Genomic DNA, 25291 nt, shown 5'->3' with positions numbered 1-25291 from the left:
TGTCGTGCCGGACTCTGAGGTTGGCAGTTCCCCGACATGTCCTGAGGTTTCTCCTGTGCTGGTGTACCCCAGTGTGCTCTGTGACCCAGAAAGCCCAAGTGTGCCTCGGTTACCAGTGTACTCAGATGCTTCCTCGGTGGAGACATGCTCTGATATGGCCTGCCTGCTTGCATGCCCAGAAGTGGTCCATGAAAGTCTTGATCTTGATGGGTGTCCTCGTAATTCTGAATCCGGAATTGTCATTGGTTCCATGGGGGTTCTTGGTAATTCTCCGTGTGAGCCTGGTGATTGTTCTGCCCTCTTGGGATCTCTGTGGAGCTTCAAAAGGTTCTGGGAGATCCCGGGAGAAATTTTGCTTGGTACCCTGGATAAGATCAACGGTGGCTTTTGTGTTGTAAGGGACACTTCGAACAGGTATTGTGGCAGGTTTGGTATTTTCGGACGCTCCTTGGAAGGTGGTGGGTATTGTCTGGAGGGTGTCGATGGCTTCTTCTCTGGCGTTCACAGTCCTGATGGGTGTTATACTGAGACTGGTAGTACTGATGGGCATGTTTCGGTGGCTTTTGTTTCCGATGAGGTCGGTTTCGAGTGGACTGACTCTGGAATTGGACCTTGTCGGGCTGCCCCGACCTTCATGAGTCTTCTGTTAGAGTGGTTTGGAGATATCAGTTTTGAGGGTCGTCTGGAATTCGACCCTAGAAGGGGGGGGTACTGTGAGAATCTGCTCAGCTGCCTGTGCAGACAGGCAGCGTTTTGACCACTGTTCACGTCTGCATTCTGCAGGTCTCTTTAATGGCCCATACTCACGAGGGAGTTTTGTCGCCGCCACACGCGGCGCGCGCGTGTTGCGGCGACAGGTCGCCCGTGAGTATGGGCCGCGCGCACCCCGAACTGTCGCCCGCAACGGGCGCGCAACCCGAACTGTCGCCCGTCGCCGCCGCAACTCCGCCGCAGCTGTCGCTAGTCCGCAAAAGCAACATTTGCTGCCCGTGAGTATGGGCCATAAGAGAGACCTTCTGTCAGTTGTGCAGCTTGTGTTGCTGAGGAATTTGCATACATTAGTCATGCAAATCCCTTACCTGCCTTCTTTTGATGACTGGCACTATAAAAGCATTCTGCTCCCAGAATGCTTTGCTGGACATTTCCCTTTCATGGTCTGTTCCTGATGGACACTCCTGGAGTGTCAGCCATTCCCGTTTGTTGAAGTTATCTTAGTGTAATTCGTGGGAATGCACTAGGCAGGTTCCCTAGTGCAGTTAGGATTGCATTATCTGTTTTGCCTGTTCCGTCTGTCTTGTGTTTGGATCGCACAAGCCCTAGCGTTAGCGGCTGTGGATCCTTCTGATTGAGTCTGGAGTGTAGGTTGGAACAGCGGTTGTTTCTGCCTACCTCATCTGTTCTGTCTCCTGGGAACGCGCTAGCCACTTTTCGCTAGCGCTGTGGATCCTTCTGTTCTGTCTCCTGGGATCGCGCTAGCCACTTTTCGCTAGCGCTGTGGATCCTTCTGTTCTGTCTCCTGGGATCGCGCTAGCCACTTTTCGCTAGTGCTGTGGATCCTATCTCTCGCTTGTCCCTGTTTTCGTGTGTCTGTCTTGTCTGCTACGGACGCTTGCTGGAGGCTCGGTGAGGTAACCGTTAAGCAAGCGTTCGCGTCCTCTGTTTCATGTTTGTCTGTCGATGGTTAGTTAGGCGTGCTTGTCTTTATTGTGCTTATCACGTGGAGACCGCGCATAACCGCGTGCACTGTTGCGAATGAGTGCGGTGTTCACGGTTAGCTAGCGTTTGTTATTTTCCGTATCTCCTCATTGTATGATTTGCTGTGCCTTTGCTACTCTTGTGCGCTGTCCTGCTCTGTCTTGTGTCTCTATCGGCAATCCCCAATCTTGTGATTGCGTTCCCACTTTGTTTCCCCTGTTGTGTGTTCACTGTCGCTGGGTGGCGGCTAGTTTGGTGCACACACATACATCCTGTCCCTGTGCTCTTTCTCATTAAGGGCTCTTCAGCCCCGTTTATCGGGTTCTGTACAATTCCCATCTGGCATCTGTGGCAGTGCAGCGGCGGTGTTCGCCTGCACTCCACAGCGCCATCTGCCGGTGGGAATTGCCCTCTGCGGGTGCATAGCACCTAGCCTGGGTTTCCCAAAATCATACGCTGGTGGAGGGTTTTCGTTGTGTCAGTGCGCGTCTTGTGCGCTGACCACGAAAACGACCCCGCCACCGTTACAATCATTTGTGTGTTTCTTTCCCCCTGCAGCTCATTGAAGAGTTACAAGCTGATTGTTTGTTTCTTCTTGCAGACAGCTCTGCCCGGTTGTCTGTAATTCTGCAGTATGTGACTCATCAGTATGTGAACAGAGGATTTATCCAGCTTGTAAAAGATAAGAGAGCAGAGAAAAGCTGGCTAATGTAAATAAAACACACACACAGGGGAGTGTGCATAGAGGGGGCATGCATAGCAGATCACACTGAAGAGTTGGCAGCCTTCCAGACACAGGAGGACAAGTCCATGGGGGAAAGATAAGCTGATTTATTACAGAGATAGTGATAGTAGAAAGTGCTGCAGTAAGCCAGAGCACATTATAATATGTTTAGGAACCTGTAGGATGGTAGAAAACACAATGACATTTTTGTTACAGAGTCCCTTTAAGTGTGAAAGGTGCCATAGGAAAACATAAAAACAAAAGTTTGCTTTCTTAAAACAGAAAGAATTTGCGATAATACAGGTTGGAGTGAGAAGTCTCCCACAATGCATCACTGCTGAATAGGAAAACATGGGACTTACTTTGAAAATCAGTTTTCTTTTAGTTATAACTGAGAGCAACTGATTAAGTGTAAAAGGGGCCTTTGAGTATTATGGGAGAAAAGCGCTTTACAAATGTTATTATAGTTAATACTGTAACGCTTGCACCTGATGTGTACCAAAAATGTGACTGGAGTTTAATGTAGTTGTTTTTTGTGGCATTCTAGTGACTGAAATCTCCGGGGACAAGAACTGGACTGAGGGAAGAATAGCGGCTCTGAAGTGCAGCCTGAAAGGCCGCTACCCCAGAACTATAACGGCCGTGTGGCTGGTCCGCCAGCGGGACAGGGAGTTTGAAGTGAAGGAGAGAGGCTCCCTGTACACGGCGGGGAATTACACAGAGCTGCAGGAGCAGGATATGTACACCTGCTGGAATGTAGTGAAGAGAACATTTGTGGGGGGACTCTGCCACTCCATCTGCTCTATCCTCTGCTTCCAGGTACACAAAGACAAACACAACCAGGCAGAATTCGTCTGTCGATTCATGAGAGGTGGAAAGGTACTAGCGGAGAAGGTATTCTCTGGGAATGTGCTGGGTAAGGATATAACATTACTGTAACCTGAGCATGTGCAGACATTAAAGAGGCCCTGTAGTGACATACAGTAAATGATTCAGGATACCAACTTTTATGGCAATTAGCTTGGTTTCAGCACCAGAAACACTTCCTATATCTATATATTGCTGTATATTGTTATGTAGCCCCGCCCTCCCAGTGATGTCACAGCCTAGGCTGTTTTGCTATTCGGAAATCTCCTCATAGATCCTTCTGGGAGACCAGGTATTATTTGTACTAGCTTTGGAACTCTCAGTAAACCAACATTCCACAGAGCTGCATCTTACAGGGCTTAAAGAGACTCTGTAACAACAAAAACCTCCCCTGGGGGGTACTCACCTCGGGTGGGGGAAGCCTCCGGATCCTAATGAGGCTTCCCACGCCGTCCTCTGTCCCACGGGGGTCTCGCTGCAGCCCTCCGAACAGCCGGCGACAGAGCCGACTGTAGCTTCAATATTTACCTTTGCTGGCTCCAGCGGGGGCGCTGTGGCGACTTTCGGCACGGAAATACCCGATCTCCGTCGGGTCCGCTCTACTGCGCAGGCGCCGGAAACTTGCGCCTGCGCAGTAGAGCAGACCCGACGGCGATCGGGTATTTCCGCCTACTTCGGCGCCGACAGCCATCAGAGCGCCTGCGCAGGAGCCAGGAAGGTAAATATTGCGTCACGGCTGTACGGAGGGCTACAGCAAGACCCCCGAGGGACGCAGGATGGCGTGGGAAGCCTCATTAGGATCCTGAGGCTTCCCCCACCCGAGGTGAGTACCCCCCAGGGGCCGTTTTGTCGTTACAGTTCCTCTTTAAGATGTTGCCACCTGTGATAGATTTCAGGAAAGATTTTACAATGGCCAAACACTGACTTAATATTTTATAAATTAATATCATAAAAAATAAGCAATTTATTCATTACTCTCTTTTTGCGACAGGTCCTCTTTAATGTCAATGTTCTAAGCCACTTTTTTGAACATTAACTGTTCCAGTATGTCTTTAGCTTTCCATCCTTTCAATTTAAAAGTGACCCTGAACCAGAGGCGTACCTACAGGGGTGCAGGTATGGCATGTGCCATGGGCGCCTCCTATTGGGGGCGCTGCTCTGTAGCATCTTGGGTGTTCTCCATACAGAGGGGGGGGGGGGGACGACAAGCTGCCTGCTGTTTGTGGAGTATGTGTAGGCTGACCTATTCCAATATTCCATTGTTATAGGCCATGCTTCACCTTAAAGGAGTTATCAGGGGAAAAATTAATAAAATAAGTGCTACTTACCGGGGCTTCCTCCAGCCCTAAGCTCCCAGGATGTCCCTCGCTGCAGCTCTTCCTGCAGCCGTTCGCCACTGCTCGCTCCCGGTCCCCGGCAATGACGTCAGGCCGACCTCCAGCCGTGCGTCTGCACAGTCCGCTCCGTCCCACGTGGCGGTGATTGACAACGACGCTCGCGCAGGTGCAGTACAGGCGGACCTGGAGGTCGGCCTGACGTCATCGCCGGGGACTGCGGCGAACGGCTGCGGGAGAGCTGTGGCGAGGGACATGCTGGGAGTTTGGGGCTGGAGGAAGCCCCGGGTAAGTAGCACTTATTTTATTAATTTTCACTGATAACTCCTTTAACTTGGGCACAACAAATGCACCCAAGACTACATGGTAAAATATTTGGAGGCGAATTGTTAATGTTTGCCCATCGGCTCTGTTTTCCCTGGATAGGCCTCTGCCCTGAACTAAGTTCGGCAAGATAAACCGATGAGTGATAATAAAACTATCTACTGCAAGCACAATACACAAGGAAAATATAGAGACATGCACACTGTATGTACAGTATCTAGAGAGTGTAACCTGTCTAATTCACCCTCATCTGTGACTAATCACAACTGTCATTTGATCTCTCAACTCTGTCAGCTCAGGAATATCCTCTGCCTCGGCAGAGCAGCTAATTTGTAAACAAAGGGACCCATTTGCAATTAACTTTTTCACCCACGTTTTCTCCATCTATTCAAAATAACTTTCCAGCATGTTTCAATTGAATATGTATTGAAAAGTAGCTGAAAGGGTACTTTCAAAATTATTTTGAGTATTTTCTTGCTTTCTGGTGGATCAAAAAGCAGTTTATTGACAAGTTTAAAGATATCACCTGGGAGAAAACTCAGGAGAAAAAGTTAATGGCATATGGCCCAGGATGTTAACAATATGTCTGCTTCTGTGAAAGGAGGAAGTAGGCAAACCCCAGATTTATTGCAGGATTTGTATCAGGTGTAACAAAGAAATGTTTTTCCTTAAAGGCTATTATGCTGTTGCTTATCTTTTAGAGCAGAGAGGAAGTTCTGAGTTCAGGTCCGCTTTAACGACAGTGAAAGCTGCATGCTTGCATGTTCAGCAGTTCTGGAGACTGAAGCAGATTTATGTAACACAGTAACCAAGCAGCTCAGGGTGACCCAGACCACTCGGAATGTATAGGGGGATAAAAGGGACCAAAAAGCCCTCCTACTAAAAAAGCAAAGCTTGGTGTAATTTTCCTTCTTAAAACAGAAGGAATTCTGCAATAATTCAGCTATAAGTGAACATTTGTGGTTACCCACAATGCACCACTACTGAATATGCAAATTATCCCTTTTTCGCCCTTGGTAAGCAAAGCAAGCATCCAGAACCGCTGGTATATAGCAAGCATATAGCTTTAAATTTTACACAGCCACATCAAACCCACATGTAGACAGCCTGTTTCAGACTTTTGGTCCTCATCAGTACATAGCACGATTGATAAGGCTGTATGAGATAGGGCTTGGACCAGTACAACAGAGTAACCAAGCAGCTCAGGGTGACCCAAACTACTAAGAATGTATAGGAGGATAAAAGGGGACAAAAAACATTTATGTAACTTAGAGTAAAGTAAGTTTAACTCCTGAGTGTCCCTGTTGGTCATAGACATTCAACGGCCAATCAAGAGGCTAGAATGGGCAAAGGGGAGAGAGATCCTCTTGACAATTGTGGACCTCCTCCTGATACCCTTATGTAAACACACTAGATTTTTATTGTGCGACTGCGTTGGAGCTAGTAGTGCAGAGCCGCCAATAGGGCATCACAGGGGGGAGACTTGTATGGGGCCCCTGGGATTCTGGGGCCCAGCCAGGGGGGCCCTACCATGAAACAAAGTGAAGCACATAAAGGCACTTATCAGACACTTGACCAGAGCTGCAGGTTTTGTGGGGAATGCTTGCTGGTCGAATAAAGCACACAGACCTTTTCCTGCTGGGCTGTCTCTCACAAAGACACCCTAACCCCTCCTCCCCCCTGCCCTCTTGTGAGTGTATCTTCTCATCATTAGTCACTTCAGTGACCTCCCCTCAGTGCAGTGCTAAGACTGTCCACAGAGGTATGTAATCTCTTAACTTGCAACTTGTTAACATTTGTACATGTGATTCCACTAGTGCAGTGATATGCAAACTTGGCTATCCAGCTGCTAAGGAACTACAAGTCCCACAATGCATTGCAGGAGTCTGACAGTCACAGTCATGATTCATAAAGGCAGATGCATTGTGGGACTTTTTGTTTCCTTAACAGCTGGAGAGTGAAGTTTGCCTATCACTGCACTAGTATGTAGATATATTCAGGCCAAAGAACAGAGACAGCCTGGTCTGATTCTCTCTGCAGTCGTTGTTTATAGCTCTGAGCCAAGTTCAGAGCTGAAATTCGTCAGGACAGGGAGAGCTAGCAGTGAGTGAGTGATACTGTGTGATGTATGCATATGTATGGAGTATGTGTGTTAGCATTTTGTGTGCTCTATACAGTATGTCCAGATGGCTGTGCTGTTTTTGGACCTAAGGGCTCATGCACACTTATAATGCACATGTATTTGCATTGCCCCTCACTCTACCTGTGCCTTTGTACTCTCCAGTTGCAAACAGCCTAGAAAAACAAGATCATTTTTTTTTCTTAAAGAGGAACTTCAGCCTAAACATACTGCCATTAAATTACATTAGTTATGTTAATTAAAATAGATAGGTAATATAATCTCTTACCCACCCTGTTTTAAGAACAGGCAAATGATTGTGATTTCATGAGGGCAGGGCAGCCATCTTTTTGGTGGAAAGAAGGTGACAGGGAGCATGAGACACAGTTCCAACTGTCCTGTGTCCTGATCACCCCTCCCAGTTGCTAGGCAACATGAATAACAACATAGGAAATATCATCATGCTTTGCACAGCATCAGGGGAAAAAAGCCCGGGCAGTTTTCTTTAACGGGGTGGAGCTTAGCTAAAAATGCAGCTGAAAATGAAACTTCTATAAGAAAAACAAAGTTCTGATGCTGTGAAACTGTTAAAGAAACACCAAGCCTTTTCAGTGCTGCTGAGTAGATTTTTAGTCTGGAGGTTCATTTTAAGATTGTGATTTGGCATGGGGAAGGCCCAGTAGGTTTTTCTAGTGTGGGGTCTGGAAATTTTTGAAGGTAGCCCTGATCCTGGGATTTTATCTGATTGCCATTTAGAATTAGGAATGATTTTTTTTTTTTTTTGCCCTGTTAAGGCTTATTGGTCCAAGCCTTGTAAAGATTGCTTCACCTTCCTCTGGATCAGTTAAGATAAGAAAGGGTGCAGGCTAGTGTTCTAACATATTTTCTGGTTGAAATTGATGGACAGAAGTCTTTTGCCAACCAAACTTTGTAACCATGTTACAGTTACCATAGCCATTTATGTGCAGTTATTGCTGCATAAGGGGGTCACACCAAAGGACAAAATTCACTTGCTTTTTGTCAATTGCAAATATGTTATTAGATTATTTTTTATTGATATGGAGCCAACATCTTCAATAGCGCTGTATATAGTACAAAACATACAACAATAGATACATATTCATAAGCATAGATACATGTTCAGTGGCTGGATGGTGTACTGGTTAAGGGCTCTGCCTCTGACATGGGAGACCTGGGTTCGAATCTCGGCTCTGCCTGTTCAGTAAGCCAGTAATTCAGTAAGGAGTTCATTGGGCAAGACTCCCTAACACTGCTACTGCCTACTGAGTGCGCTCTAGTGGCTGCCTCGCAAGCGCTTTGAGTCCGACAGGAGAAAGGCGCTATACAAATACTGCCATTATTATTATTATTATTCAACACACTGTTCAATAAGGTCAACCAGTGATACTGGTAATTCAGTGTTCTCAGCAGAAATTTTCTCCAGCCGGGTGGCATGAAAAAGTAGCCGGGTGGGGTGAGATGAGAGAACGGCAGGCCGGAGGAGGAGGTGAGCCGATGACAGCCGGGTGCTCACCAAAGCTAGTCGAGTGGAGCACCCGGCTAAAAGAGCCTGGGGAGAACACTGTAATTCATGTGTCGTTTAAAACCTTACCAATGTTGGTACATTTCATAAAATACAGAAACAGGAAACACTAGGTGAGGTTCCTGTCCTTGCAAGCTTCCAATGTATAGGGTAGTGAGGGGAGACAAGGGTATAGTGGAGGAGGCAGAGAGCATCCAATTCTAGCTATAACAAACTGTAAGCTGTATGAATAGATGTGTCTTGAAGGTGCATTGGAATGTTTTCATGGTTGGAGCATAAATGACAGGCTGTGGGAGAAAGTTCCAAAGGAGAGGAATGGCAGGAAAGGCAGCATGAACAGATTAAAGAGGTATTTACACCTTATATATTTGCATGCTGCCTGCTTTCTCATTTTAACCCTGTAGAATTCCAACAGGAACCAGTCAGGAGAAGGCAGGTGGTGATTTATTACTCTACAGGATCTTCTCAAAAAATTAGCATATTGTGATAAAGTTCATTATTTTCTGTAATGTACTGATAAACATTAGACTTTCATATATTTTAGATTCATTACACACAACTGAAGTAGTTCAAGCCTTTTATTGTTTTAATATTGATGATTTTGGCATACAGCTCATGAAAACCCAAAATTCCTATCGCAAAAAATTAGCATATTTCATCCGACCAATAAAAGAAAAGTGTTTTTAAAACAAAAAAGTCAGCCTTCAAATAATTATGTTCAGTTATGCACTCAATACTTGGTCGGGAATCCTTTTGCAGAAATGACTGCTTCAATGCGGCGTGGCATGGAGACAATCAGCCCGTGGCACTGCTCAGGTGTTATGGAGGCCCAGGATGCTTCGATAGCGGCCTTAAGCTCATCCAGAGTGTTGGGTCTTGCGTCTCTCAACTTTCTCTTCACAATATCCCACAGATTCTCTATGGGGTTCAGGTCAGGAGAGTTGGCAGGCCAATTGAGCACAGTAATACCATGGTCAGTAAACCATTTACCAGTGGTTTTCGCACTGTGAGCAGGTGCCAGGCCGTGCTGAAAAATGAAATCTTCATCTCCATAAAGCTTTTCAGCAGATGGAAGCATGAACCCACTTTTGAACCAGTAACAGCGGCAGAAGCACCTGACCTGGGCTACAGAGAAGCAGCACTGGACTGTTGCTCAGTGGTCCAAAGTACTTTTTTTCGAATGAAAGCAACTTTTACATGTCATTCGGAAATCAAGGTGCCGGAGTCTGGAGGAAGACTGGGGAGAGGGAAATGTCAAAATGCTTGAAATCCAGTGTGAAGTATCCACAGTCAGTGATGGTCTGGGGTGTCATGTCAGCTGCTGGTGTTGCTCCACTGTGTTTTATCAAGGGCAGGGTCAATGCAGCTAGCTATCAGGAGATTTTGGAGCACTTCATGCTTCTATCTGCTGAAAAGCTTTATGGAGATGAAGATTTCATTTTTCAGCATGACCTGGCAGCTGCTCACAGTGCCAAAACCACTGGTAAATGGTTTACTGACCATGGTATTACTGTGCTTAATTGGCCTTGCAACTCTCCTGACCTGAACCCCATAGAGAATCTGTGGGATATTGTGAAGAGAAAGTTGAGAGACACAAGACCCGACACTCTGGATGAGCTTAAGGCCACTATCGAAGCATCCTGGGCCTCCATAACACCTGATCAGTGCCACAGGCTGATTGCCTCCATGCCACGCTGCATTGAAGCAGTCATTTCTGCAAAAGGATTCACGACCAAGTACTGAGTGCATAACTGAACATAATTATTTGAAGGTTGACTTTCTTTGTTTTAAAAACACTTTTCTTTTATTGGTCGGATGAAATATGCTCATTTTTAGAGATAGGAAATTTGGGTTTTCATGAACTGTATGCCAAAATCATCAAAAGGAAAACAATAAAAGTCTTGAACTACTTCACTTGTGTGTAATGAATCTAAAATATATGAAAGTCTAATGTTTATCAGTACATTACAGAAAATAATGAACTTTATCACAAAATGCAAATTTTTTGAAAAGATCCTGTATGTTTGGGCATATTTACTTCTAAGGGGCCTTAGTTAAAGGCCCTTGCATGTGAGGACTCTGTTTGATTTTGTTTTGTGGATGAGAGGTTTACATCAATAAAGGCTAACAGTCCGCACTAAGGGAGCGTTTCTTTATCCCCCCATTTGGTATCTGAGCAACTTCCTTTTACATGATATGATATGTGAGTGATTTGGTGGCGCTGGTTGGGAAGCCCAATACTCTGGAGTGGTTGCCCAGGAGTACAGGAATCATACTATGTGCTTTTTCACCTTGCAATTTTGGCTATATGCAGGCTGGTAATGCATCGATATATCCAATATTATATAAAAAAGGGGTTGTGCCTGTATCAATGCGTTATTGCAATCGCTAGTGATTTGTGGTTGTGCTTTGCAAGCGATTTGGGGAGCGATTTTCCTGCTCCTATACAATTCATTAGAATGGAAACGCTCCCGAAATGCTGCATGTTCTGCCATTGCAATTTCCTTAATCGCTCTAATGGAATCTGTCCCACCCATTTACACTGGCAGAGCATTTAGGGAAATCAATAGTAATTTAAAGTGCTCCCTAAATGCTCAAAAAAAGCTCTACTGGGCTACAGCCCTCAGCTCCACTTAAAGAGACACTGAAGTGTCTAAAAAAAACGTATTTTTATTTAATAAGTGTGTTTAACCTAATAGCCCTAACTAAACCGCCGCATCCCCGCCGCTGTAAACTAATCTAAATCCCCCCTAACTCCCCCCTCCCTCTCCCGTGCAAAATCCACGACTTTCTTGGTCGTGGATTTTGCTGCCCTCTAGTCTTCCGTGTGAGGCAGAGCTATGAGCTGCAGCTCTGCCTCACATGCGTCTGTCAGCGCGTATCTCCACCTCTCCCCCGCCCCTCTCAGTGAAGAAAGACTGAGGGGAGCGGGGGAGAGGCAGCGATCCAGGCTGACAGACATGTGTGAGGCAGAGCTGCGGCTCATAGCTCTGCCTCTCACGGAAGCGCTGCCCGGATTGCCCCTCGGGGAGTTTGGGGGGATTTAGTTAGATTAGAGCTGTGGGAATGCGACGGTTTAGTTAGGGCTATTAGGTTAAACACTTTTATTAAATAAAGAGAAGCTTTTGGAGACTTCAGAGTCTCTTTAAGAAGCGCATTGTCTATATCTTGTGTTGAAATAATTATGTTTTTCCAGTTATACTGTTGTTTAACTTCTAGAGAGGTAAGTAATATCCTCTCTTTCCTCCCTTTTTTATATAAGTGTGAAGCTACTTGAAGCAAATACAGGATAGAACCACAAACTGGAAGGCTAGGAAGAGAAGGGAGAGTCCTGACTTCAACATAACATAGAACATGGTTTGTTAAGTTGAGAAAAAAAGATATTTGTTGATCAATTAACCAAAAAAATAAAAGGTATAAGTAATAAGTAATCACTGTCCTGCACCCGCACATATCCTAGTTGATCCATAGGATAGGGTAAAACCCTTACATGGTTTGGGCCAATAGGACTTAAAAGGGAAAAGACTCCCTCCCGACTCCAAATGGCAGTCAATTAAAATCCCTGTATCAACTCCAACAAGAAACACCTAGTAATTATAGCCATGAATGTCCTTCAATGCAAGGAAAGCATCCAAACCCACTTTAAAGGGAACCAGAGATGAACAGTATTAAAAAAATGAAAAAGCTTTTATACATACTGTACCTGGGGCTTCCTCCAGCCCTATAAGCCTGGATCGCCCCCACGCCGCCATCCTCCGCTGCCTCTATCGCCGCTACCGGGTCCCGTCACTTCCAGCAGAGGCGGCCAATTGTACGCAAGAGAAGGGACTCTCTCCATATCCTTAAGCATGCGCCTGCATAGTATGGAGGCGCATGCGTAAGGATATGGAGGCGTCCCTGCTCTTACGTACAATTGGCCGAGTCCGCCGGCAGAGACGCACTGCGCTTGCGTCGACTGGCCGAAAGTACGGGACCTGGTACCAGCTGACCGAGGCATCGGAGGACGGCGGTGTGGGAGCGATCCAGGCTTATGGGGCCGGAGGAAGCCCCAGGTATGTATAACATCTTTTTTCCAACGTCTCTGGTTCTCTTTAAACAATAGAATTTGCAATAACTGCTGCTTGAGGTAAGATATTCCACATTTCAACTCTGTAAAGAACCCTTTCTACACAGATATTTCCCTCCATACTCATCATGTCCCCTTGTCCTTTTTACAAGCCTACAAGTTCTGTCAACTTCACTGCTGATCTCCTGTGGACTTCTCCTTACCAGATTGATTACTGATGCAACTTTGCTGAACCCCTTCAGCCACATCATTGGTGACATTTACCTCATTTTGGTCTAACTGCTGTCCCCCTGTCTATGCTTCCACTCTCCACACCCCATCCTACCTTATCCCATCAGTACAAAATGTTCCCTCCTGTTCACTCCCTTACCCCTCCACCATTTCCTAGCCATCTCCCTCCCCATCTCGCTTTCCCCCATCACCACATGCTCTACCTCCACCTCCTTCTACTCCGTGTCCCCCTTCTGTTTCCCCGCACCCTCTCCCCTTCTGTCCTTAGACTCCCTTTTGGCCCTCAACCCCCATGCACCTCCCTCCCCCCCCCAAACTCTACCCACACACCCCCTTGGCATAACTTTATTCCGATCCATCCTACCCCTAGGCATTCGCTCCGTGTTTCCTGTGGCCTCTGGAATGCCAGGTCCACCCGCAATAAGCTGCTCTTTGGAAATCGCTCCCTCCAGCCACCAGACTCGCCCCCACTTCAGTGCTGGGCCGAAATTACACATGAGCGTAATTACGCATCGTAATTCAAGGTAAATTTACGCGTAAGCGTTACGCGTAACTTACGGTCTTACGCGTAATTATTTACGCGTAAGACTGTAAGTGGTATCGTAATTACACTGTCTACCGTAATTGCTAGGCATGCGTAATTTTACGAACACTTACGCGTAATTTTACGTGTAATTACTAACGTAAAATCTCCCATTTTCTAAGAGTAGCCAATCAGTCAACATCCTAAGCAACCAATAGTATCTTCTCCCGCCCTTCAGTATAAGCGTACGTTTTGACGCATACGAATGATATGTACGCAATAACTGTCACATTGACGGCTATTGCGTACATATCGTCCGCATGCGTCAAAAAATACGCATTAATGGGTATTACGGCACTACGCGTAACATCGTAGTGTAAGCGCCTTCATTACGGTATCCTAACGCGTAATTGCGTAAGTTTACGCGTAATTACAGTGATGTACCGTAGATAATTTCCTTCGCCGTAACCGTAATTGCGTAATGCGTAATAGCGTAAAATTACGCGTAATGATCCGTAGGCGTAGATTTTTCCATTACGAGCAGCACTGCCCCACTTTTAATACCTTCACACAAGCTCTCAAGACTCACCCTTTCATGCTCGCATACCCCCCTACACCAGCACCATAATATGTTCTGTTAGACACCCTCTCAACAGATGCACCTATTGTCTCCACCCCCACCCTTTAGATTGTAAGCCTCTGGCAGGGCCATCTCCCTTAGTGTTTCCAGCTTGATTCTGCAATTGTACTGACAATTACCCCTCTTGTGGACTAGAACAGTCTCTATTGTGACCTATGACACTGTATTATCAAATCATTTGCATGATCTTGTTTTGTTGTGATTTTCCTGTATGTCCTACCTTGTATGTTAACCCTTTTATCTATTGTGCAGCGCTGCGTAATATGTTGGCGCTATATAAATACAATAAATAATAATAATAATAATAATAATCTGCCAAACTTTTGTAAACTACACCTAGGAAGATTCCCTGACTATTTTGGCAAAGACAATACCCAGAATTAAGGCAAGGAGTAGTTCAAGCAGTGGTGACTATTATTTCAATGGTGGACTGAAATCTTTACTGTTAGCTCTCCCATACTTGGCTTACATTTTCGTGGCATTTATCTGTACATGTGCTATTATGTAAAATGTTCTCACTTTCAAGTGAGCATAGAGAACCATAAAAAACGATACTCCATTTCCTGGGTAACTTATACACAATTTTCTCTTACCAGATAATTATGGCTTCTACTCGGCCTCAGAAGTGTGCGTCCCGGAGACCTGCAATGAGGGAGAGAAGTTAACCCTCAGCTGTGAAATGAAGGGCAGTATTCCCCAAGACATCAGGTTCACCTGGGAAAAGTCTCTCAATGAACGGCGGACTCCCATCTTGAAGGACCAAGAAGACAACTACCAGATTACCGAGAACAAGTCACAAGGGCAGATGACCGCCTTCCTCACCTTCTGTCCGTCCTGCGAGGACTCTCAAACAAAATATACCTGCACGTTCTTCGACAGCGAGGGGAGGATCCTGGCTGAACGCACCTCGAAATCTTTGAAAGTAGTTGGTAAATATTCTAAATTTTCCTCAAGCATAGACATGGGAAACCAAGATACAATTGTAGGGCCACTAGATATTACATAATACGTGAGCAGCAAACACATGCTAAAGAGTACCTGTAGTGACAACTAACATGATGGGATAAGCACATGTATGTAAAGTCCCAATCCTACATAGAAAAGAGAAAAAGATATTCATGTTGTGTGTGTATGGGAGCTGGATAACATTAAAGGATACCTGAAGTGACATGTAACATAATGCATAACATATGCCTAGCACACAAATGTGTTCCTGTTTTTCTTTCTCTGTATGAAAGAGTTAAATATCAGGTATTGTATGTAAGTGGCTGACTCAGTCCTGACTCAGACAGGAAGTGACTACAGTGTGACTCTCACTGATAAGAAATTCCAACTATAAAACACTTTCCTAGAAGAAAATGGCTTCTAAGAGCAAGAAAGAGATAAAAAGGAAAGTTTCTTATCAGTGAGGGTCACACTGTAGTCACTTCCTGCCTGAGTGAGGATTGAGTTAGCAACTTACATACTTGATATTTAACTCTTTCAGACAGAGAAAGAAAAAAAGGAAGACAGCATAGTTATTTGTGTGCTAGGTACTGTACATACACATGTCTATCTCATTATCTCACAGGTCACTTCGGGTATCCTTTAAAGCATACCTTAGTGAAAAATAAAATTAAAAATGGGGGGGAGCATGCATATGATGTGGGCTCTCCTCATGTCCACCACTACCCCCGTTCTCTTCTGTTCCCATCCGTTAGGGTCTACCAACCCCCCAAAATTACTTCCTGGTAGGAAGGGTCACCGATTACTGTGAAGGCGCTGCCCAGCGACACGCATCCTACATCGCGCACCTGGCTGGGAACGCTCTGCGCATGCGCACTATGTAGTTGTGATATAGTGTGCATGCGCAGAGCTCTCCCAGCTGCGGGCGCAGGATCAAGGACCAGCATCGCTGGGCAGTGCCTTCCCAGTAAGCAGTGACCCTCCTAACCAGGAAGTAAATTTGGGGGGTCTGTAGACACTAATGGAGGAGGATGTAGGAGAACGGGGGAGCGGTGGGTATGAGAAGAGCCCACAACACATGCCCCCCCCCCCCCCCCGGTTTTTAATTTTCTTTTACACTAAGGTATCCTTTAAACAACTACCCTTGTGAGCCTGAGGCAGTCAAAACATTAAATTAAATGTTTACAAGTTTTGGCCCTGGATATAGTAAAAAGCGGGCGGTGCATGTGTCTTATGTCAGTGTGAAACCCATGGTCAGCTGCTCTATTCAGGCTGGTTGCAAGACAAGAAGAATAGCACCACTGTAGGATATACAGTACTGTACAAATAAGTAGCATGGGAAAATGAGGAATAATGTGAATGTAAAGAAAAGAGGATGCAGTGTTACCACTTCCACTTTGCAATCACCAATAAAAGTATCGTCACAATCGTCTAACGAGATTAAACGCACTACCGGCCATCTCTTCCCTTGTAAGCAATGATGCTCTTGATAGCTTGTAGAGCGCACTATAGGCTACTTTCACTTGTAGTGCAGGTCAGAGTTGTCCGTCTTGCTGCAAAACTAAGGAGAGTAGAGAGGAGAGTGCTAAATCCCATCCATGTAGTTATCGGAGTCACTCGCATTACAGATGCGATGGTTGCAATTTTTAAGGAGCCCTGGATACTGTACCAGAAATGTGTTCAGCCTGGCTATGCAGCCAAAGAATACTGAAACTGGACCTGAACTCTTGCACAGGACAGAAGGAAAACTTCGAGAAATGCACCGTGTGTATTTAGAGAGCTTAGCCTGTCTAATTCCCCCTTATCTGTGTCTAATCATAAGTTGCAATTTAATATTTCCCATTTCCGATGACTGCCACGGCAGATAAGCTAATTTGAAAGCATACGATGTTTACAATATGTCTGTTTCCATAAACGCAGGAAGTAGACACACTGCAGGTTTATTGTAGGATTTGTATCAACTGTAACAAAAGAAATGTTTTCCTTTAAAGATTCTTATGCTATTGCGCATCTTTTAGAGCATATGCAGCAAATTGGGTGACAATAGCATGTATGGGGCTTTGGTATTCACCGCTAAAGTCAGCACGAAATTATGCAAAAATGATGCGAATAAAGAAATTGCGAATGATTCTACAAAATCTATTGAATTTACAAACTGTCATTACATATGGGAGTAATTGTGATAATTTATGCACAATTTTGCGTGACAATAGCACAAAATTACAGGACAATTATGCAAAATTATGAATGATTACAATTACAGACAAAATTCATTAGGATTTTTCCCGAAATTTCACATTACGATTTCGCATGGTAATTGCGAATTTCTATGCGAAATTTATGCTCATCACTATGTGGGGTCTCCTTAGTAAAACTCCCGGATGCCCAAAGAAGCCAGTTGTCGCCTAGGTTTGGCAGGAAGCATCAGTTCACAGCTTGCGATACCAGCAATTGCATAAAAGGGGAAAAAACTTGGTGGGTGGTTAAATTGCACAAGTAAGTTTTTTACCACCCGCACGGGTCATATTCGGAATTGAATTAGGTGACAGTCTAATCGTCTAATTTTAGAACTGCCATTGCTTAAAGGATACCCGAAGTGACATGTGACATGATGAGATAAACATGTGTATATAGCGTGCCTGGTACACAAATAACTATGCTGTGTTCCTTTTTTTCTTTCTCTGCCTGAAAGAGTTAAATATCAGGTATGTAAGTGGCTGACTCAGTCCTGACTCAGACAGGAAGTGACTACAGCGTGACCCTCCCTGATAAGAAATTCCACCTATAAAATACTTTCCTAGCAGAAAATGGCTTCTGAGAGCAAGAAAGAGATAAAAAGAGGAATTTCTTATCAGTGAGGGTCACACTGTAGTCACTTCCTGTCTGTGTCAGGTCTGAGTGAGCCACTTACATACCTGATATTTAACTCTTTCAGAGAGAGAAAGAAAAAAAGGAACACAGCATAGTTATTTGTGTGCTAGGCACTGTACATACACATGTCTATCTCATCATGTCACATGTCACTTCGGGTATCCTTTAACCTCTTGAAGACTGCAGTGTTAAACCCCCCAAACGACCAGGCCTTTTTTTGCTGAAATGGCCACTGCAGCTTTAAGGCCAAATTGCAGGGTCGCACAACACAGCACACAAGTGATCCCCCCCTCCCCCCTCCCCCTCTCTCTGTTGGTGGGGTCTGATCACCCACTCCATGTTTATTTTTTTATATAAATATTATTGTACGTGATTTTTATTTAAAAATCACTGTTTGTTTAAATAAGTTACCTCCCTCCCCGCAGCCAGCCAATTACGGCGATCGGCTGTCATAGGCTTCTGCCTATGAGAGCCGATCGCTCTCTTGTCCCCCAGGGGGACAGCCGTGTTACATGGCTGTCCCCAGTACATCGCTGCAGCCGATCGCAGCGCTGTACACAGAAATAGACGGCGATCTCGCCGTCTAACAGTCTGAAGGCGGGGAGGAGTTCCGCCCCCCAAGCAGGAGATGCGCGCGCAGCCTGCGCGCGATCTCCTGCATTAGCTGGCCCCAGGACTTTACGCCAATTGGCGTTAGGCGGTCCTGGGGCTGCCGCCGCCCATCCGCGTGACGCGGTTGGCAAAAGGTTAAAGAGAAACCGTGCCCAAAAATTTAACTTCATCCCAATCAGTAGCTGATACCCCCTTTTACATTAGAAATCTATTCCTTTTCTCAAACAGATCATTAGGGGGCTCTGTAGGGCTGATATTGTGCTGAAACCCCTCCCACAGGAAACTGTGAGGACCATGGTCCTGGCAGTTTCCTGTCTGTGAACCTCATTGCATTTTAGGAAATAGCTGTTTGCAGCTGTTTCCAACTGCCAAAAAAGCAAGTAGCATCTCCTTCCACTAATATCACCACAGCAGTAAAAATGTCACCATGTCATAAATGTCAGAATGTAAATCAGGGAGAGGAAATATTTTACAATGGGAAAACACTGACTAAATCATTTATATATACAGTCATTATTGTAAAAATTAAGCACTTTTTTATTACATTATTTTCACTGGAGTTCCTCTTTAACACAGGCGAGTTTCGTGCTTTATACTTAACACTGGCGAGTTTGGGAATTGCATAGGGCCCAATGTGTCTGCAGACCACCACACTGTGTCCTAGTCTATCTGGTTATGTGACAACACAGGAGATTACGGCTGATGCCCTTGTGTGTCATTGTACATTTTGTAGCTGAGAAAAAAACAATAATACCCAGAAAATGAAGCTGCTAGGAGTGTCCCAGGGTACATTCTTGATATCTGATTAAAAAGCACAGTGGAAAGCTACTGAAGGAACATACACCTGGGCATTGTGCATAGACCGCAATCAATGCATTTCTAGTGATTGAATGAAAGCATTGCTTCATACTGGAAACCCTTGAATCGTACTTATATAGGGTGAAGAAAACACTTCTTTTGAATTGTCTCTTCATTTGGTGATTTTGTTGACCACACCTACAATTCATAAACTTTATTCTCCTGTTGGACACCTGTTACATTGAGGGGGTAGATCTTAATGCTATCCCAGAGGTCAGGATGGCCTAGGCCAGTCATCTTTAAAGCGGAATACAACCCTGCATTTCAACTTTGCTCTAAAACATTATTTACAGTATATTATATGCAACCAGCATTTTTTTTTAATAGACCAGCATTGGAAGGGTTACACACAGCTTTAAAGTTCCTTTAGATTTCTGCAGACGCATCCTGAAGCTGACATAGATACATTTTGTTTACATAAATGTATCTAAGTGTTGAATGTGACTCATCTTTCTGACTAAGGAGCTGGAGAACAGCCAAAGAGTGTGTAACATTTATAACTTGTTACATTCTATTTAGTTAAAATGTATCTATCTGAACTTCTGCATATCTCTCCACGGAACTTTAAACCTCTGTGTTTAACCCTTCCAATGCTGGTCTAGTAAAAAAAAAATGCTGGTTGCATATAATATGCTGTAAATAATGTTTTAGAGCAAAGTTGAAATGCAGGGTTATATTCCGCTTTAAAGGGACTCCGAGCAGTGCAGAAACTATGGAAAGATGCATATCATTTTAAAGCTCTCTTTCTCCTCTTTCCAATGATATATAAACCGCCACCCTACGTCCTTTAGTTTTCGCTATTTTCGCGATTGAAATTGTCGCGGCCGCGATTTCGATCTCAAAAATAGAGAAAACTAAAAGGCGTAGGGCGACGATTTAGGGGTCACCAGAAAGAGAGCTTTAAAATGATATCCATCTTTCCATAGTTACATTGTATAACACAAGGCGACTTTTTCTGCTGAATGGAGCTGCTGATACTGGGGAAAGTGTCGTCCTGTGTAATACAAGAAACTATGGAAAGATGGATATCATTTTAAAGCTCTCTTTCTCCTCTTTCTGGCGACACCTAAATCGTCGCCCTACGCCTTTTAGTTTTCTCTATTTTCGCGATTAAAATCGCGGATGCGGCAATTTCAATCACGAAAATAGCGGAAACTAAAAGGCGTAGGGTGGCGGTTTATATATCATTGGAAAGAGGAGAAAGAGAGCTTTAAAATGATATGCATCTTTCCATAGTTTTTGCACTGCTCGGAGTCCCTTTAAGGAGTACACCTTTGGGTCCTCATATCCTCCCCCTTAGGGCAGCTTTTTCTGTGGCCTCTAAGAGGGGATACTGAATCATTTCACTAACACTAGCTGCAATTCCCTTAGGAGGTCCAATTATCAGAAAGTTATAAGTAGTCCTTACAGAGACTAGCATGACCAGTCCCCTCTACATGTTGGACGATTTAGGAAGGAATGCCTACTTTGTGAAGAACACAGGACAATATATATATAATAACAAATAAGGCGGTATTTTTAGCCTCCTGGCCTTCCTTCCTCCACTATACAGTTCCCTGGTGTATAATGTACCCCCCTACCGTATATAGTTCTTAGGTGTCTAGTGGCCCCTTACCTCCCCTTTACAGTTGCCTGCTGTCTACTGGCCCCCTCCGTCCCCTTTACAGTTCCATGGTGTTTGGTGGTAGCAGTTTCCTGGTGTATAGCTGTCCCCTCTCACGCCCTCTAAACGGTTCCCTGGTGTCAAGTGATCCCTCGTCTATACAGTTCCCTGGTGTCTAGTGATCCCTCCTCTATACAGTTCCCTGGTGTCTAGTGCTTTCCCCCTCCCTCCTCCATATGACATTCCTGGTGATCTAGGGCTTAATCTCCAGTATATCTTTTCTGGTGGTGTAGTGCGGGCCAAACATAATGCAAAGTGGGGAAACCACTTGTGGGCTAAATATAACGGCTCTGCAGGCCAGAATTGGCCCACAGGCCAGAGTTTGACATGTATGCCTCAGAGCCTTCACGTTCCTCTGTGCATCCCCTCACTCCACCGCTGGGGCCCCATTACAGTCTCCGGTACTTCTGAAGACGTGTAGCTCCATGCGGCACATGCAAGTCCACGTGAGTCTTCGGAAGTACTTGGAGACCCGAGTACCTCCATTGCCTTCCGAGAAAGCCTGAAGGTCTCTTCAACATTAAACTCGGAGGCTAGAACAAGCAATGGAACAAGGGGGCAGCAGAGAGGAACGGGAAAGCTCTAAGAGATGCAGAGCCATCCCTTCTCTTAAGTGAGTATATAACTTTTTTTTTAGGTTGTCCCGTCAGATAAATTTATTCACTCATGCAACACATCATTTTTATGTTCTGGCCAGTGAACCACTTCAAACAAGATGAAGGATTTGCCAACAGTTTTTATATCCATGTTTGTTTTTGTTTTTTCAGAACCAAAGAAGGACAACTGGTGCCGGACTTACCGGGACTGGGGCTTTCGGGCATTTGAGGAATCTGTAATCACAGAGATGTGACACAGTTTGTGGTTCTTCTGGCGGCCAGTTCAATCAAGCTCTTGAATCTTCCCCACTTTCTCGTCTACTTTTGGGCCCTGGCCCAGAGCTCCGAGAGGTGGCAACACAATACAAATAAACTGTTTCTCAGCACTTTGGTCCAAAAGGACACCCCCCACGTCAGCTGACTCCAAACTTGAAAGCCCCATGGACATATACAAAAGCACAACTGAAGGACTGTGTGTAATCTGTCACTATCGCATCCCTTAGTTTAACAGACTGGATTTGTGAATGCAAACAAAGGTCATCAACATACTTACTGAAGCACTTGTCACAATATGATATGACATAATTTATATACTGCGCATAAAGAAGAATAATGTGTGTGTTGCCTAAACCTTTGCAAAACACAGAGAACTGCGTTTGATTCAGTGGAAGCCTGTACAGTCTTCACCGATGCTGTGGGAGATATTTTGGTTGTGCGGCAATTTTCCGGCCATTGTTGTAATTAAATGTATTTATGGAGCTTTGTTTCAAGGAAATATGTGAGCCTGTACAGTAAAATAAAAATTCTAAGTGTATAAAACTGCAGCTTCTCCAGTTATATGAGATATGGGGGTAACCGCGGGCAGAATAAAGGTCTGACTAAAGTACCATGAAGCAATCCGGTTTCATAAAAACACTTCATCCTTGGTATCGGTAACAGAATCCCGTACTGTGTTCATCTGAAGGCCGACTCGGCCAGCCTCAAAAAACGCACCTGGAAATTTGCGCGTCCAAAAATCCCAATAGTAAAATGTTGGTATTTAATATTGATATTTAACTATAGCTAAACCTAAGTCTATTCTCACACTGAACCTGGGGGCCCTCTTGATAACTCCCTGAGCCGGTTGCCTCGCTCCTACCATTACTCCCAAACTTAATGATATAAAGAAGATAGGTGCCCCTGTGATAATTGTTCGGAATGCACAGAGCCATGGACTGAGGGAAGAACATGCCCGTCGGGACAGGTGAGACGCTACTCTGCCTCAGGAAGCACAGTTAAATTGGCGGTGGGGCCTGGCAGGAGGAACCTGGCAGCTGGCTCTGGGCCCTGGGGCAATTGCCCAGGTTGATCATATGGAAGCTGCATCAGAAAAGAAAAAGAGAAGGTTAGTTAATTTGCAATGTGCTAAAGAAGTGCATGTTCAAGATAGTAATGATATACAAGTGTATCTCACATGCATAATATTCCACCCCACGGAGGTCAGCCATGGCCAGCGTGGGGACATTGATAAGGGGGGAGTCTTGTGGCGAGCTCCGAGTGCTGTATCATTATGAGTTGCCCATATGGCAGTGCCAACCCTGAAACTGATAACTGTACTGAGATACATAGTTACAGTTATTCTTTAACCTCCTTAGCGGTAACCCCGTGTGTGACACGGGGTAAGCCGCCGGAGGGTGCCGCTCAGGCCCTGTTGGGCCGATTTAAATAATTTTTTTTTTGCTGGATGCAGCTAGCACTTTGCTAGCTGCGCCAGCACCCCGATCGCCGCCGCCGCGCGCCCAATCGCCGCTATCCGGTACGGCGCGCGCCCCCCCCCCCCAGACCCCGTGCGCTGCCTGGCCAATCAGTGCCAGGCAGCGCCGAGGGGTGGATCGGGTCTCCCAATGGCGTCCCGACGTCGCTGACGTCATCCCGCCCCGTCGCCATGGCGACGGGGGAAGCCCTCCAGGAAATCCCGTTCTTTGAACGGGATTTCCTGATCGAAGAGGCCCTGGGCTCGCTACATGATTTAAAAAAAAATTTTTTTTAAAAAAACTGCTGCGCTGCCCCCTGGCAGAATTTTTCATACCCCCAAGGGGGTTAAACCAATGGAACAATTGGTAAGTCAATCCAAAGAATGGGAGCAGGCAGTCAAAGAAAGCTCAATGCTAACAAGAAAACACTAAACTCCAAGGTAAGAAACCTGCCATTTACAGAAAAAAAAAGAAGGAAAGAAACTCATTCACATCGCAACACTATCAATTCACAACATGAACCTTTACAAGAGTTAGCAGAAGTAATCCAGTTGCACCACTAGAGGTCAGTACAATGCGGTTTTACTCTCCACCATGTAAAGCTGCAGTGATATACTCAACTATTGTCTACCCTCAGTTGAGGAGTAGGAAGGGAAATAAAGAGGGAGAAGTATAATAGAACAGAGACATATATCAGTTGTTAAGTATCACATTTTTGCCCACCAGTTCTAGTCTCAGCAGTGGGACAGGTTTTCAAGTTTGAACTATAGTAGTCTTTACGATAACAGATGTAAGACCCGTCTTATGCATCCCATAATTTAATTTGCTTTAGCTGCTGCTGCTTGGCATTGAATACAGGTATTTATGGTAACTTGTTATCAACCAGTATTCCCAAGTCCTTCTCCAAGTCTGATGTTCCCATCTGTAAGCCATTTATCTTATACAGTATGTTCCTCTACCACTGGTACATCCAAGGTTCATGACCTTACATTTGTCTACATTACATTTAATCTGCCATCTGTCTGCCCATATAGCTATGCTGTTGAGAAAATATCACTATCCTGCTTACTGTGTTTATAATACTGCATAGTATCATCTGCAAATCTGCCTACATCACTCTGTATCCCATCCACTAGATCATTAATAAATAGATTGAAAGGGACTGGACCTAGTACTGACCATTTATCACCGCTCTTTGCCTCCTGTGCTTTAACCAGTTCTCAATCCACATACACACATTTTCTCTTAGGCCTAGTCCGCACTGGGTCCGGAAATGTATCCATGGCTGCGTTTTTCAGCCCTGATGAAAAACGGAGTCCCGAATACTAATGTTAAAAATAGCTGCCGTCCTCATCTAAGAAAAAAACGGATCCGTCTGCGTTTGCAGGGACCCGTTTTAAAAACCTGAACGGAAGGTCCGGAATTGCTCCATTGCTCCATGGGTAGTGAAAAGCAATGGGAAAACACAACTCCATCTCCACAGGCAAAATAGCAGCCAAAACGGATAGCCTGAACTTTATTATTGGCCCATAAACTCCTCCTACTACCTTCCTAAAGATAGAGACGTTTTCTGTCCGTTTTTGGGGGTTAAAAAACTGAACGGAAACTGATGCAAAACTAAGCACTTTTTTTGAAAACGGATCAGTTTGTGGTCTGGTGGTACTTCCCCTGATCTTCCCCTGATCCCGGACTGCAGCGTCCGTCCTGCAACCGTGCCTAGTGTGGACCTAGCCTTAGTCCAAGTATCCTCAGCTTTTGCACCTGGCTATTATTTGAAACTGTGTCAAAAGCCTTTGCAAGTTCCAAGTACACTAATTATGTAGCTTTTCCAAGATATAAGTGTGCATTTACCACTTCATAAAAGCTGAGCATGTTGGTGACAGAAGACCTGTCTGAAGTGAAACCAGGCTGATGAGCTGAAATGAGATGATACTGTGCTATAAAATC

The 25291-nt window shown here is 45.0% G+C and overlaps 1 protein-coding gene across 1 annotated transcript in view; it reads left to right on the top strand.

The window, feature by feature from the left end:
• Positions 1–22417, top strand: part of LOC137525397 (uncharacterized) — a 62913-nt gene extending 40496 nt beyond the window's left edge. Inside the window, exons 6-8 of the mRNA XM_068246474.1 lie at positions 2967–3335; positions 14663–14995; positions 21783–22417. Of these exons, the coding sequence (XP_068102575.1) occupies positions 2967–3335; positions 14663–14995; positions 21783–21865 (785 nt within the window). The 3' untranslated portion in view covers positions 21866–22417. The remainder of the gene's footprint in view (positions 1–2966; positions 3336–14662; positions 14996–21782) is intronic.
• Positions 22418–25291: the final 2874 nt, after the last annotated feature.

The sequence above is a fragment of the Hyperolius riggenbachi genome, chromosome 7 (assembly GCF_040937935.1).
Source record: "Hyperolius riggenbachi isolate aHypRig1 chromosome 7, aHypRig1.pri, whole genome shotgun sequence".
Lineage (NCBI taxonomy): Eukaryota > Metazoa > Chordata > Amphibia > Anura > Hyperoliidae > Hyperolius > Hyperolius riggenbachi.
Note: the sequence above shows the minus strand (reverse complement) of the source record. Positions and strands in the feature narration are given on the sequence as shown.